The sequence below is a fragment of the Serinus canaria genome, chromosome 1 (assembly GCF_022539315.1).
Source record: "Serinus canaria isolate serCan28SL12 chromosome 1, serCan2020, whole genome shotgun sequence".
NCBI lineage: Eukaryota > Metazoa > Chordata > Aves > Passeriformes > Fringillidae > Serinus > Serinus canaria.
In genome coordinates this window covers 90,085,959-90,101,645 of record NC_066313.1, presented here as the reverse complement: position 1 = coordinate 90,101,645, position 15,687 = coordinate 90,085,959, and the positions used below count along the sequence as shown (strand labels likewise).

The window sequence follows — 15,687 nt, the reverse complement described above, 5'->3', positions numbered from 1 at the left end:
TTGAATTAATATTCCTCTTCCAAGAGTCTCAGTACTTAGAATGATTTAATTCAAGAACACAAAATACAAGGATTTTCATAACTTTGGTTTGGCGCTCTTCCCAGAGTACAAGTAGTCTAAAAATAAAGTCCTTATAAGATTTATCCCCAGTGCAGGGATTTTCTTCCCCTAATGGGGACTGCTCCTCCAATTCTGAGCTGCTAAAATTCTGAAGTCTGTTAGCAGAATAAATTGTTTCTGAAGCTGATTCATTTGCCCTAAATAACTCACACCATCATCCTCCAGCAAGACTTTCTGACTTAATGTAATCTGTCAGCTTCTAGAGAACTTCAATGTAAAAATTGCCCTTGGAATTAAGTTCTCCCTTTCTTTTTTTTTAATTGACTCTTCTTTATTTAGCTGTTATTAAAAAGTATTTCCCCTACAGATTCAGTTCCAAGTTTGAAAAGCCAGATTCACTGGTTTGTCAACAGAAGGCTCCCCTTGGCAGTAACCAGTGCATCTCAATGGAAGTGCAGAGGATCCCACAGCACCTTGGGAACAAAGCACACCCTGGAGGATGCACCACCAGCCTCTGGACAATTGCTATTGATTTACAACAGGCTCTACACTGGGAACTAAAATAGAATTCAATATTCATCCCATACAGTATAAACATATAAAAATGAAAGCTCATGTAATTCCCACAGGCTCAACTCTGCAGCTCTTCTATTCAGAGAAGCAGCTTCAAGAGTTCATATACATGCTGCCCAAAATACTAATCAGCATAAGAGAGGCTGCAGACTTGAATCTGACTTTCTACTGACTTCAGCTGTCCATCCAGAACCACCATGATTGCAACAGGAAGAACAAATGCCAAGGTTTCCATCGATGGGAACAGCACTAGAGCCATCAGTGACGTAGTTCAAAGCACTGTACAGCACAAACTTCACTGAATGAAGCATTTTATGCAGAGGGAGCAAGGAGCAGTTCTACATAATGCCAGGCAGTGGAACGTGTTCTCACTGCATGAAATGCCAAACTTCAAAAAACCCAAATTACTGCATTTGTACAGGCCTCTTAAGTGATCAATATTTTACTTACCAGAATGCAGAAAGTAATTCCCCCATTGCTCACACTGATGATACACCTCACACTGTGCAATTTCATTTTCATGATGAGGAAATGCAAGATCTATTCCACCGGTATGGATGTCCAGCTGCTTTCCAAACACTGCACTGCAACAATATTTTCCTAATCAGTAAGTAGAACACCACAAAAGCTTTTTGTAAAAAGAAATACAGATAAAAATAAGATGAAACAACATATATTTAAGTGTACAACTTAGTAACTGCAGTTCTAAAACAAGATTTTACACATACCTTGGATACCAAAGCAGCAGCAGAACTTGTCTGGACAAGACCCGTATCTGTTCACAGTTACTTCTCCTTAGCAGAAATAATTACTTTTCTACCTGAAGACAGCAAGCAGGATGTCTCCTTTCCTTTCTGCTACAGTTTCAGTATCAGACAGGTGCCTTTATGTGCAAACCTAACAACTTATTTCTATAAATTTGGTATTACTCTTTCTTATCTTGTACCTTTTCTGTAAGAACTCAAACAATAGTGTGTGCAGTCAGGTGAAGCTGGCAGGTTAGCAACTTTATTTTGCCTGTTAAATGAAGTTTACACTTACAGCCTTCAAAGGGATGTGAGTCAACCTTAACTCAGAAACCAGGAGTGCTCAAGCAGGGAAAGATGCAAGGCCTACAGACAAACACACAGTCCTCCCCTAAGTCACATTAGCAAGGTGCTCCTGGTAGCTAGCTAAATATTAATACTTTGGTCCAGTTTTGAGACAAAACACCCTGCTAACACTGTGCCAAATGATGGCTTTGCAGAAGCTGTTGGGGCACAGGAGGAAAAGACAAAGAGGAGAAAAGAGAAAAAAGAAAGAGCAGCTGTCACCATTTCCCAAGTTCACCCTTCTCTACTCCTGTCTGCTTCAAAACCAGCTAAAGCACAAATCTGACCCTCACCTTCCCTTGTGGCACCTACAGAGGAGCACTTGCTGTTTCCTCCAACAAAACCATTAAGAGCTGGAGGGAGGTTACAGATGGATCTGCCAAATGCACAGGGACAGGAGCCACCCACCTCATCACAAGGGAAAATGAGTAGAGAATGACAGACCTGAGGGTGTCAAAGCAGGGGATTCCCTCCTCCAGGGCTGCTCTAGAGACCAGACACTCCTCATTCACAGACTTATCAAAATTAGTTCACCAAACATAGTTAAAGTGCTTTGAGATACTTGGAAAAACAGACAGCTAAGTAAGTATTGCTTAAAAATGGGCCTTCAGCAGCTGACTGGGACAACAAATTGTTTTAGGTCACTTCCAAAAGTAAGCTCTCCATTTTTCACAGTCCAAGATTACTACAATCATGCTCTCTGTGGGTCTTTTATTTATATGGCAGGAGCCTCACCCAGCCTCAGTAAAATACATTTTTACAGAAAGAAATGCAGACTATAAACAGCACTGCATTAGCAGACAAGCCATGTTGTAACTGGCATTTCTTATCGGTGCACTTCTGTCAGAGGTTGTACATCAAACACAGCATGATTTTGTGCACTTTGACTGCTTTAAGAGCTGTCTCACTATGCTGAAACTATTTACAGTCAGAAAATCACTCTTATAAACACTTTTCACAAGCAGGTAGAAAAGACTAACAATTCCAGGGGCACAGAAAAGCATATAAAAGAAAAGCACATGAAAGAAAAGTCTAAAGCAGCTGGTTCCACCTTCTTTCAGCTTTAGCCAAAAATTTAAGCTGAACAAGGTCAGATCTAAACTATTTCTTATTAGCTTCCAAAAAAAGATCTGAGACTAATGCAAAACTAAGTACACCATCAATCTTCAAGGAGAGAAGATTTTTTCTCCTGTGGTGAAAATGAAACTTTAAATTAAGAGCAAATTACATCAAACCAACTGCAAGCAAAACACTACTCAACAAGAATGCTGAATAACTCTTCAATTATTATCATGAACATTCAAAGGTGCTGTTAAGATAAGGCCAGCAAGATCTCATAGATCAAGCTGTATTCCCACACCTGTCCTCCTGACACCTACCTCCTGAACTAGGTCTGATGGAGACTGAGAGAAGTGGAAGGGAAGCAATGAAAGAGGTACCATAACTTTCAACACGCCTCTGGTTACTCAGCTCAAGTTAAAAGCCTGCTAATGGACTGGGTGATCCCATGTGCTGGATTTTAAGCACCAAGTCTGACTCTAGAGAAGGTGCCAAAACATTGAGACAGCTGTGACAGTAAGGTGAAGCAGAGTTTACCTGGGCCACATGTGACATCCCAAGTTGCATAAAATGCTCACATTAAAACCAGTGCTACCTACTGATCAGAAAACAATTTCAGTACTGCTGCTTCCATTGTACTGTGACTGAAAATGAAAAATAGCATTAGATTTATCAAAACCCAAGAAATCTGACCTTGATATTGTGGAACATTCAATGTGCCATCCAGGCCGTCCTTTTCCCCAGGGAGAATTCCAAGATAGCTCTTCAGGCTTGGCAGCCTTCCACAGGGCAAAATCTTTACGGTGTCGTTTATCAGAATCAACTGGCAAGAATAGGTGATTTGTTAATGGGATATGTCTCAAAGAAAAAAAATGACCAAATGAAAGCAAGAGGAAATGTGTATTTAGTGAACTACTCTGATTTTAATCCCTTTCAATCAACTTCTTCTCACTACAACTTCCCTCTCTTCGCCCTCATACAGGGGAAAATTGAACTATTGAAATATTGGAATATTGAAATAGATTTTGACAAGGTACAAAGATAGATTTAATATTCCTTAATATATCCTATCCTATCAGTCCTTTTATCCTTTCCCGAGTTACCTTATTTTTCATTAATTTAGTTACATATAAGCCAGTTTCCCCAGGACAAACTGACTGCACTACAGCAGAAAAGATAATAAAACCAAACCAAACCACACAAAGAAACAAACCAAACCACACAAACAAACAAAACCCAATTTTTTCTCTGGGACACAATTACTTTGTGTTTTAAATTTTATAAAACAAAGTGCACAGAGGCAAAAATCAAAACTATTCTTGGACAGTAGCAATTTTTCACTACAGTTTTCACCAATGGGTTCTCTACAAAGGTTTCCTCACAGCTATATTTGCTCTTTCCTTCACTACACTGCCAAGGATGCAGTCCTTTTTGTTACAATACTGCAGGACTGTTCATCTCTGCTGACTCCTAACCTCCAGTCAAATACCAGCAACCCCTGGCAGGAGCCACAGAACAGGACTCTGGACTTTCTTTGTGACAAATACGTGACCTCACTTTTAGAATCATACAACTCAAAATTCCTAAGAGCTAAAAATACAGAAATATAACCCTAGTTTTATCCACTGAATCTTCACCTGGGCTCTTTCACTAGATTGCCAAACTCTGAGTGACCAGTATCTGCTGACTACAACCTTCTTTGGCCCCTTTTTGAGTATACTGCTACAAAAGAGCATTCTTCAACTTCTCAGTTGTAAGCAAAACAGGTGTCAAAATCTTTAGAAATAAGAATGCACTTAGTTGTGACTAGAGGGGAAGCGGGGTAAAACGCATAATCAGTCACAGCTGAGGCTAGAAGGCACATCTGGGTACAGTCTAATCAAATCCCCTGCTCAGAGCAGGAGCAGCTGCAGCAGGCTGCCCAGGATAGTGTCCAGTCAGGCTTTGACTGAGGATGGAGACTCTACAGCCTCTCTGAGCAACATGGTTTGTGTTAACCATCCTCAGGGTAAAAAGGATTTTTCTTGGCTTTAAATTAGATTTCCCAAGTTTCAAGTTGTGATCAGTGCCTCTTGTCCTATCACCAAGCACCACCGAGAAAAGCCTGGCTCCATCTGCTCTCTCCATCAGTATGAGTACACATGGGTAGGATTCCCCTGAGCCTTCAATTCTCCAGGCTGAGTGGTCCAGCTCTGTCTGCTTTTCCTCATAAGAAAGACGCTCCAGTACCTCCATCATGATTGTGGCCCTTTGCTGGCCTTTCTCCACTGCTGTTCTGGGGAGCCCAGCACCAGACCTGCACTTCAGGCATGTCTCACCAGTGCTCAGCAGAGAAGGACCACCTCCACTGAGCTGCTGGCAATGCTCCTCCCTGTGCAGCCCAGGAGGCTGCTGGCTCTCTGCACTCAGTAATTACCTCTAAATAACTGTTGACAAGATGCATTCCCTCTGTAGGCTGTAACGCTGAAACAACTCCAGAGCAGAGCTGTGAGAAGTTCTGGCTGCACCTGACCAGCAGCCTCGAAGGCATTTTCAGTAATTACAAACAGATTTTTTTTAAAATGATGAAATACTGAACTTTAGTTTGCAAAAGGATGCAGGAGACCTGAATCAAATTCTCTGACACAGAAACCCGATCAGACCCTTACTACTCTGCGGAACAGAGGTTCAGCAACCCTGCAAAGCAGGAACTGGAGCAAAATCTCCACAGCCCAGGGTACAGGCCTGCTCTAGCACAGCCTATGAAGAGATTGCTCACCCTCACACAGAGGCTGCTTAGCCCAGTGACAAGTAAAGAAGGAAGCAATTCATCCAGTTAACTTCAGAGCAGTGCAAGTGCCCCAACGAGAGCATGATAGGTGAGGTTTCCTTGTGTTTTCCCTTGAGTACCTCACCACTGGCTACTGCAACAGCAAGAACACCACCTCACTGTGAAGTTTCTAGGTACCACTGCCAAGTGTTTAATTAAAATTGCTTAAGAATCCTAATTGCTCTAAGGTACCAGAACAAAGGTATAGAGGGAAGGACAAAAGGAAGAAGAAAAACCAAGTTTCCTCCTGCACTGACAACAGTGAGTGCCTCAAAAAATAACTACAAAAGCACTGTAATCCTAATTAAACAGAAACTTAGCTATACTAAATGGGTTAGAAAACTATTTCAGACTGTCAAATGAAAGTTTGCACATAGATGCAAAATGCATTCAAACAATGCATTAACACAAACAAGCTCATGCCACGAACTTACCCTCTTCATCTTGGGTATCAGGGTTAATAGCAGTTAACACTCCATATCTTTTTCCCCAGGACTTAACATCAAAATAAACATTGCCTAATACAAAAGAAATGTTTAGTTGCATAGCAAAGATGGAGCACATTGATGAGAACTTGATAACACTTCCCTGAAAACAAAAAAAAAAAAACCTTCCACTCCCATTTGAAATTCTCATTTAGAAATTCAGAAATATTGCAGAAGTAGTAGCATATGTTTCCATGCTATCCAGTTTTTTAGGAACTTCTGTGCACATGCTCATTCTGCCCATAGCATAACTTAGAATTCTGGGGATCTCCCAGGTTCCTCCTTGCCCATGCACAATCAGCAATCCCCTCCCCTACTGCAGCCCAAGCTACACCTAGTCCAGTTACAATGCACTTGAATTCTTCTACAACCAGCAGCTTTCCTAAAAAAAGAAATCCACACATTTTGTTTTGCAGACACATCTTTTACAGCACATAGGAGATACACAGCTCCTCTTCAGAGGTTCCCCCAGCTTTCTTACAGAAACCAGGCCAGGCTTTCCCCAAGGAGTTTAGACAGCAGTTTATTACAGTAAACAATCATAATAAATAATGAGCTACATTTAGCTTAGAAATTGAGTAATAGTTGTTCTGCCCACTCATGTCATCACAAACAATTCGCTTACACCCTGTTAAGCAACAGAAGGAAAGCCTGGCACAAGGTATCTCATTTGATTCCAAAACAGGATTACTAACAGCAGTGACTTCCTATACATGTGCTGAACAAGGAGTAACCTTGCTCAAAGTCTTACCTTGCGAGGTTGCATAAGCTTGTCCACTGGAAATTATTGTTTTTATAAAGGAAATTATTTGAGGAATATTGTCAGTCACCCTCATATATGCCGTAGGAGGAAGAACCTTAAAGAAAGAGTAACATCGCATTAACACACTGCCAATGAGTTCCTTCACTCTAGGAAACAAACAAAAAAGAACATTCTCCTCAACTGTATCTTTAAAAAAGTTGCAAGTATCATAAAAAATTCATAAGCAGTATTTAGGATAATACACACACAGAAAAAAAATTTGAAGGTGGCAAGGAAAACCCTGATTTTCCCAGTGGCTCACTCTCTGCTTCTGACAGGGAGGAAAGAAGCAAAGTCACTTGAAATCAATGAAAGTAGATTTCATGTTTCCTGTGCTTTCAATCAGGCTGTTTCTGCATTTCAGTGAATCAAGGATCTACTGAATATGGAAAAAAAACTGTTCCAAAGTTTCATTTGTTCATTCCAAAGCTCAGGATTGCTTCTCCCCACAGCTCCTTACTCAAAAGGTGTGCAATATCATTCCAGAAGAATGAAAAAGTAAATCAGCACTCAGTTTCCTAGCAACAAATTTATTTTTTCAGATCAAACTCTCAAAACCAGATTCTTTACCAAAATAATTGCTTAGAAATACTCTTAATTTAGAATCTTGAGCGTTTGTACCTTTAAAGCAGCCATATCTTGTTTAAAATCTTCTTCATAAATACGAGCAAGAGCTACTGGCGATATATTCATCTGAAAAAAAGAGAAGCAGATTAGCAAATCATAAGTCAGAGTAATGATATAAAATATGGCAATCTTTTCTCAGACAGCTAATACCTAATTGGAAGACTTAGAGAGCCCCCAAGGTAAAGAGTCAGGCTTATTAATCTAACATCGACAGGGAGGACATATAAATTATAAATAACTTAGAAGTACTATTTAATTTATGCTTCTTAATTTACAAAATATTAATATATCTCTTTTAAGAGAAAGCAACCAAAGACTAAAATAATAAACTCCTTTCCTCTCTTATTATTTTTCTCTTGAGAGGATCTTTCATTTCTAGTGATAAAATATACTACCATATACAGGACATAAAAACCATTCAACTTACTGACAGGAAACACCAATACCACCTACGTGTCAGAAAGACAGATCAGAGACTTGCAGGATGAGACAAGATATTCATTTCCAGTGATTAAGAAAAATTAGCCATTTCAGCAGATCATGGATACTCATAGATCTCAATACTGAAAAACAGTTCCACACTTTGCCAAGTCCAGCATTTCTCAAGCACCTTCTCTACATTTCTCATTCATGGGACATGAACAGGTTCCTGTTGCAGAGGGGATGAGAAAATGCAACCCAAAAGGAAAGGTACTTGCACATGATAAGGTACTTGTTCTCAAATACTCAGAAGAGGCCAGGGATTGAAAGATGCATGACAGCAAAACCTGCCCTAGTAAGCAAGAGCATGGTATCAAAGTGTTTCAAACGCATGCTTTTACACCTTCTCTGAGAACAAACTACTGGGGAGAAGACAACACACTGTCAGTCTCTCCATCTTTCAGGTAACTGAATCATTAACAACACAAATCCCATTTCATCACTTCCAATTCATTACTGGAGTATCTCTATGGGTTCTGATTTTGAGAGAGCAGGTGGGTACCACTGCTTGTACAAACTCCTGGACAAAGCAGGGGTTCTGGTGAAGACAATGTTCATGCAGCAATGAAATGAGGACAATGCATCAAAAAAAAAGACATGCTTCTGCCTGCAGACCAGTGACTGGATTCATCTCTCTAGACAGCTCAGCTGCTCCTTTGATCAAGAAAGAAACAAAGGTGCCTACAGAAAAAGGATGGGGAATTTCCTCCCCTCCCGATGGATGTTCAACGCACAAAGAGACTCATCTCTCTCTCAAAGGACCACTGATGGCATGCAGCATGTTCATCATGAACTAGTACCCAACTTTGAGGCTTCCCCCAGATGAACCCCACCAGGGGATGAGGAACAAGCTCAGACATGTTAATTCTACCACTGTAATGCCTCAGGAGCAGAGGTTCCAACAACAAAAGCAGGCTACTGAGGTAAGGGCCTTGGCCATTCAAAACAAATGGTTGAGCAAACACTTCAAAAGGTCACCAAAACAAAAGCCAAGAAGAGAAGACTTCATAGAACCAAAGAATGTAGTAAAGCAACACATCTTTCAAGAACATGTCATTTCCCCCTCCTCAAACACAAAATCTCTAAGATGTTCTGACAATCAGGAAAAATTTTAAAATGCAAACACATATTTAATATGCCTGAATTCTGGAGAGGGGGTTCTTTGTTTTAGAATTGTTTACTGCCTTAGAAAACTGCAAGTAAAAGGACTAAGGGAACAAACATATTTCTACATGAGTGGTGTGCTAGTATTCATTTGAATACAGGGGCCTATATTTAACTGAGAAAGCAACTGTTTACTTAAAGATAAGTAAAAGGAACAGCTGTCAAATTCTCTGGCTTCAAGAAACTATCTTAAAGCTTGCAACTGCAATTCAATCCCACACATTCACTTATGATCCCAAAGACATGAGCTATAGATTCTAAAATCAAATGGAAAAAAAGGACTCAAAATGCAAAATAAAAACACAGAATACTTTCTTAGTGCTTCACGGTTCAAAAAGTGTTTTTTAAAACCATAAAAAAAATTGAAATAATCATTCACCAAGCTAATCTGGTAAAAAAGGTCATATTAAAATTCTGAGAACCACTTACAGCTCCAGTCTTATCAAGACTTACCTGTACACACATTGTTAACTTTCCTGTGGGTGACCAATTCAGCCAGGCCTGGTGAAGCTTTCCAAGGTGCTGACACTACAGCTAGATGGTGCTCGGCACCTTCCAGGAACTGCCCTCCTCCCCACGTGGCAGTGCTGTATGTACTGCCTTTCGTGATCACGGCACACAACACCTCTCCACAACTCACTCAGAACCCTTCTGGCTGCTACATTTTGGGATCATTTCAGTGTGCTGAGGATTCACGCAGGGCTTTTGCTCCCTTCCAGCCTCTCAGGCAGGGGGAGAGGGCAGGAGAAACCCAGCTGTGGGTGCTGTAAGGTAGCTCCCTCTCTGCCTCCCCCCATCACATAGCTCTGTACCCACTGACCCCCACACAGCTCTCGACACTCAGCCCTCCTCACTCACAGACCCATTACAGCCACACTAGGGGACCAGAAATCTCAACATTAATTACCTATTAATTAAAACAAACATAACAAAAGAACCCCAAACCCAGGTTAATTTTCCTACATAAGCAGCTTAGAAAATACCAAAAGGTTAGTCAAAGACTGCAGCAAACACCTACCTCATTGGCTCTTTTTATTATCTTGTCATCTATGTCTGTGATCCCCATCACCATGATAACTTCAATTCCAAAAAACCTTGTCATTATCCTTCGAATTATATCAAACCTAACATAGGAGCTGGAAGAGAAAGAAACACGAGCTTTTGAACATGCAGTAATATGAATAAACTTAAATAAAAATAACCAACAGCCACAGGGACAATCTAATTAATCCCAACACTTGCAATGAAAAGATTTTCAGTGCATAAGGTGTTTTTCCAAAACCAGTTGCTACCTGCACAAAAGTCAAGCAAATTTCTCTTGAACTGGCCTACCCTCTTCTGGCATTAGTGACACATTACATCAGATTTTCTGAGTGTTTTCTTTTGTTGCATCTCTTTATTCAAAGGGTATTACAAGCTACAGGAGCCAGGAGACTCTTTCAAAGCCAGCAGGACAAAGTAAGACACAGAGATCAGATGTTCTTGAAATGCATCCCATCGGCTTAGTATATCCTCACAGGTTTTCAAAAGTCATGCAGCAGAACAGGGAGAAATAAAGCAGGATCCAAATTAACTTCTCTTAGGGCTGAGTAACAACAGGTACTAGCCACCAATAAAGTATTTCATTCACACACCGCTGTTGTGTTGTGTTAAGTTGTTCGGTTTCCCCCGGGCAACTGGAAGGTACGAGCCTTCCCTTTGGGCTACTAGCTGCTTCACACCACCACAGATATTTTCTGATAGCAAAGAGTAGATGCTCTATAGCTTATTCTGTTTCATTTACACTTGAGAATAAAAGTTATTCTGAAAATTATTCAGGGCTTTTGCCACAAAGCAGAGAACTTAATGCTGATAGACTGGTGGATATACAAGCTGTATATGGCTGCCACAGATCCTTCTGCTCACAGACTCTCCATTTGTAATTCTCAAAACACACTTTGACTGAGTTAAACCAAATTACTAGGTGGGATACTAGAAGGTAACTACAATCTCTGTGTGTGCCCTGCAAGATGATGAGAATTCTCAGTCTTTCTGCACTCTGTTTTCTCCAAAGCCAGCAAGGAGGCTCCCAGACCTACAGGTTCCCATTTCACTCACAGCATCACACAAACTGCAACTCTCACGGCCATCAAAACAAAGAAATGTAAGCAACTACAGAAATGGATTTGCACCCTTCCCTGCAGGTGCCAGTTAGCACTAAGGTACTGATTTATGGATGCAGAATATCTTGAGGAAGAAAAATACTTTCAGTTGTTGTTTGTGCCGTGCCCATGCTGAAAAAAGACTTTTTGAAAGCCTTGCTGCCAGGGAGATGGTTTTTAATGAATAACAGCTCACTGGGAGTAAGGTTCATCTAATGTGGTGACACGATTCCATAAGAATATTAAATTGGCCTTTGGATCCTGTTCAGAGGAATAACGTCAGCATCAAAAGCCTGGTATTAGATTTAACAGCCCTGCAGTCACTGTTCCCAGAGCAGGCACAAATTTCACACTGTTCCCTCTCCTCTCATCTTCCAACGGAATTAATGGAAGAAACTGTGCAAGAACAAGAGCAGAATTCCTGATACCACAGGGTCTTTACCACTTCAGGACTGATTAAAAAAAACCAGCCAAAACAGATAGTCAAGATCAGGGGGTGGCAGAGCACGTGCAAGAGAAATCTCTCGTGGCTGGTTTTACTCTTACTTCAAAGCATTCAGACAGGAACCTATATGCCAACCAGGCTGCAGGTCAAACCAGTACAATCAAGGTCAGACCCAGAACTGGGGGAAAAAAATATTATTATTTGCCTGTCTTACTTTTTTCTCTATATAGAATGGGTGTCGGATGTCATATGGAGACAGAGAGAGCATCTGTTTTTAGGACTGGAAACACAACATACTAGAGAATGTTAAATTATTTAGAGAAAAAAGAACTCCTTGTGGAATGGAAAGAAGACAGGAGAAAAATAATGCCATTATTGCCAAATTCTCCTCAAGGATCTCAAACTCATTTCCATGATCCATTTCTGCTTTATTACCTGCTCCATTTGTTGTGTTTGACACAAGTCAAATGTAAAACAGAGAGGAAAAAAGGAAATTCTAGTGAGAAGAGAACATGTGGCAGGAGTAAAACAAAATGATGGTATTTAACAAGAGCAGCAGAGTAGCAACAGCCACCACTCCATTTGACTTTATGCTATTTCCCAGTGCCTCTCTCCTGGCCCCCAAAAGCAGCATACATTTCAGCTGTTCTATGGTTGGACCTAGCTACTGGGGAAAAAAAGATACTATTTTTAAAAATAAATAAATAAATAGAACTAAGAGTGCTCCACCATCCTGAACAAATCAGCTGAGCAACAGAATGTCAACACTGACATGTGTAAGGCAGAGATACTGGAAACGAACAGCCAACTCCTCCCACGCTGGAGGGTTTAACTAATGAGAAAAGAGAGCAAAAGGTCTTCAGTGCGGACACCTTGCCAGGCAACAGGAACAACAAGTGAAGGTGCTCAAAGAAGTGCTAAAAGAGAGCATTGTACCTGGTGTATCTGCATGATACACCAAAGGCAATATTCAGCACTAACCATCCTTTCTTAAAGTAGCACATAAAGAGGTCAGACCCCGGTGACGTAGATGTACGGCAAACCTCCACAGTGGGAAAGCCTGAAATTGCTAGTTAGACATGGGTAAGAAAAGATGGGTAAAAAACCAGCAAGTGTAAGCAAGGCCTTTCTACTCCCTCTTTTAATCAAGAAAGTCTGAGGACAAGAGACCACTGAAAAAAACATACATTTAAAAGCCACAGAGAGCTGCAAGACCAAAGGGTGGAATTCTCCACCTCTATAAAACATTCTGGTCTAGATCAACTATACCCCTTAGGACAGAAGCACCTCTGCAATTCCCTTCCCTATTACACCATGTCAGGGATAACAGGCCCTACCACACTAGAGCACCTCAACAGAGGGATAAAGACAAAAAACTTATAAACATCTTTTTTACACAGTTACTTTCAAGTAATGATTTTAAATCATAACTATTTCAAGGTAAACTGTAATGGAACCCATATCACAAAGAGCTGTAGATTTAAATACACAAATTAGTATGACTTTCAAATAAAGAAAGCTCCCCTGAAAATACTACGTATGAACAACAAGTCCAAGATATTGTATTCTTGATTTTTAGGTCACCAGTAAAAAGCTAGGTCAGTTTTCTGCTGAGACTTGAAAAAAGCAAGGAGGAAAAAAGACACCACAACATTTACACAACAGTACAGTAGCATTAACATTAGCACTGACAACAGTACTTTCACATAACTGTTATTTTAAGTCTTCCTTTTTACAGAACAAAGCAGCAGATGTGCAGTTACTGTGATGGCTCAGTGCAACATAAGCAAGATTCAACACAAGTTTCTGAATGAAGGTGAGACAGGATGAGAAGCTCTGAAATTCCTTACATTGAAGGAGAATTATTCAGTTACTGAAATGCACAATATCTGATCTTCATACAGATGGCAATTATCTGATAAACTCCTGCTCTTTCAAAGAGCCCAACACAACTTGCTCTTTAAGAACCTTAAGAACAGCTTGAGCTGCTGCTGCAACTCTCCTTAGTTTCACAGGAACAGCAGACACCCTGCATGTCTACTCATCAGGTGTGTTGTTTTGAAACAAGTGCCAGCAACCTCTTTTGGTGTATTAAAAGTATTTTTCAAAGTTACTTATAATGAAGCTAGCTTATTGTTCTAACAATCCTAATGAACTAGAGAGAAAAACCTGTGCTGTTCTGGACTGGTTTTTTTATTTTTAAACATAGTAAGCCACTGCAGTGTTACTCTGCAGAAAGGCCTTTAAGCTACCTGGACTTTCTGAGATTTAAGATGCAGTGTGTTCATCTATGAACCTTGAAAGCACCTTTCCATTAGCCAGCCCTGCATGGCTTTTCCTTGGTGTCAACACAGTGCCCGACCTAACCCGAGGTGAAACTATCTTTTCACACAGCTGAGAGGCTCTGCTCCAGGATCACAACTCCACATAAGAGGTCACACTATGCTGATACAATTTGAAACAACTCACCCTTCCCAAACAAACTGCACACATTCCTAATGCTTCTTCCCAAGACACAGACCCGCACTGTCTCTGCCTTAGCCAGGCAGCAGAAACAACAGCCCCTTTATGGACTACCCCAGCCCAAGAGGAAAAAATACATAACAAACAAACTTTTGCCCTTTGCACAGCACAGGAGGCAAAGGGCTGGGCCTCGTGTCACCAGCTACAGCTCTGTCACCCGGACACACACTGCAGCCTGGGGATGTCCAGCACTGTACTCCCGGCACCACTGGTGCGGGGATGTCCAGCGCTGCGTGTCTGCCTGCATTCCCGCACGCTGCCATCCGCGACTCACCAGGCGTGCCCGAGGTGTGCATGGTCATACACGGTTGGCCCGCAGCTGTACCTGCAGAGAGAAGAGGCAAACAGAATCACAGAATTGTTAGGGCTGGAAGAGCACCCAGTCCAAATCCCTGTCAAGGCAGGGTAACCGACAGCAGGTGACACAGGAATGCGTCCAGGTAGGCTTTAAATGTCTCTAGAGAAGGAGTCTCCAACAGCCACCTGGACAGCCTGTCCAAATGCTCTGCCACCCTCAACATAAAGAAGTTCTTTCCCATGTTGAGGTGAAACTTCTTGTATTTTAGCTGATGGCCACGACTCCTCGTCCTGACACTAGGCAATGCCAAAAAGAGCCTGGCACCACCCACACCCATCTTCGAGATATTTATCTGTATTGATGAGATCCCCTCTCAGTCTTCTCTTGACTAAACAGGCCCAGCTCCTGCAGTCTCTCCTCGCAAGAGAGACGCTCCGGTCCCTTAATCACCATTGTTACCCTTCTCTTTATCCAGTAACTCCATATCTTTCGTGTACTGGAGCCCAGAACGGGACACGAGAGCTGTTTCCGGACACAAACCGCTCCTGTCATCCCCGTCACCCCCGCGCCCGCCCGCCGCGCCGTAAGGCGCTACCAGGTCGCCACTCCTTCCGTGGCCAGCACGAGCGGCTCCTTGCTCTGGCTCCGGCTGTTGTAAGCCACGATCCCGCTGTCGCGCCCCGCCGGAGGCACCCACTGTCGCCGCCGCCGCGCAGCGCCCGAGCACCGCCGCGCCCCCGCCTGTGCCCGGCCGGCACCGGGACCGGGACCGAGCCCGCACCGCCTGGCGGCCGCCGCCGCCGCCCCGCGCAGCATGCCCCGCAGGTTGCCCGGCCGCGGGCGGGGAGCGGGCACAACCCGCCGCGACCGCCGCGCCGCCTGCGCGGGACCCGCAGCGGAGCGGGACGGCCGCCGCCGGGGCGCAGGAAGGGGCGGGGCCTGCGGCCGGGGCCGGGTGCCACCGCCTCCCGCCGGGCCGCGGGGGCAGCGCCGCGGCCGCTCCGTTCCGCTCCCGGAGCGTTCTGTGGAGCGGTACTATGGTGAGCCTGCGGTGTGGGGGCTAGGGCCGGCAGGGTCCCGCTGGCACGGCGCGTACCTAGCCTTGTACTTCGTATAACCCCAGCGCGGCT

General features: G+C 42.7%; 1 protein-coding gene across 8 annotated transcripts in view; it reads right to left on the bottom strand.

Moving 5' to 3' along the window:
* Nucleotides 1-15,376, bottom strand: part of CARS2 (cysteinyl-tRNA synthetase 2, mitochondrial) — a 41,073-nt gene extending 25,697 nt beyond the window's left edge. For all 8 annotated transcript variants that reach the window (XR_007778928.1, XR_007778926.1, XR_007778930.1 and 5 more), the window contains exons 1-8: nucleotides 15,153-15,376; nucleotides 14,534-14,584; nucleotides 10,169-10,286; nucleotides 7,501-7,572; nucleotides 6,829-6,934; nucleotides 6,027-6,110; nucleotides 3,477-3,606; nucleotides 1,084-1,217 (exon numbers count right to left, since the gene is read on the bottom strand). Coding sequence is in view for 4 of the 8 variants with exons in the window: in XM_050980675.1 (XP_050836632.1) it covers nucleotides 1,084-1,217; nucleotides 3,477-3,606; nucleotides 6,027-6,110; nucleotides 6,829-6,934; nucleotides 7,501-7,572; nucleotides 10,169-10,286; nucleotides 14,534-14,584; nucleotides 15,153-15,373 (916 nt within the window). In the remaining 4 variants the exon portion in view is untranslated. The remainder of the gene's footprint in view (nucleotides 1-1,083; nucleotides 1,218-3,476; nucleotides 3,607-6,026; nucleotides 6,111-6,828; nucleotides 6,935-7,500; nucleotides 7,573-10,168; nucleotides 10,287-14,533; nucleotides 14,585-15,152) is intronic.
* Nucleotides 15,377-15,687: the final 311 nt, after the last annotated feature.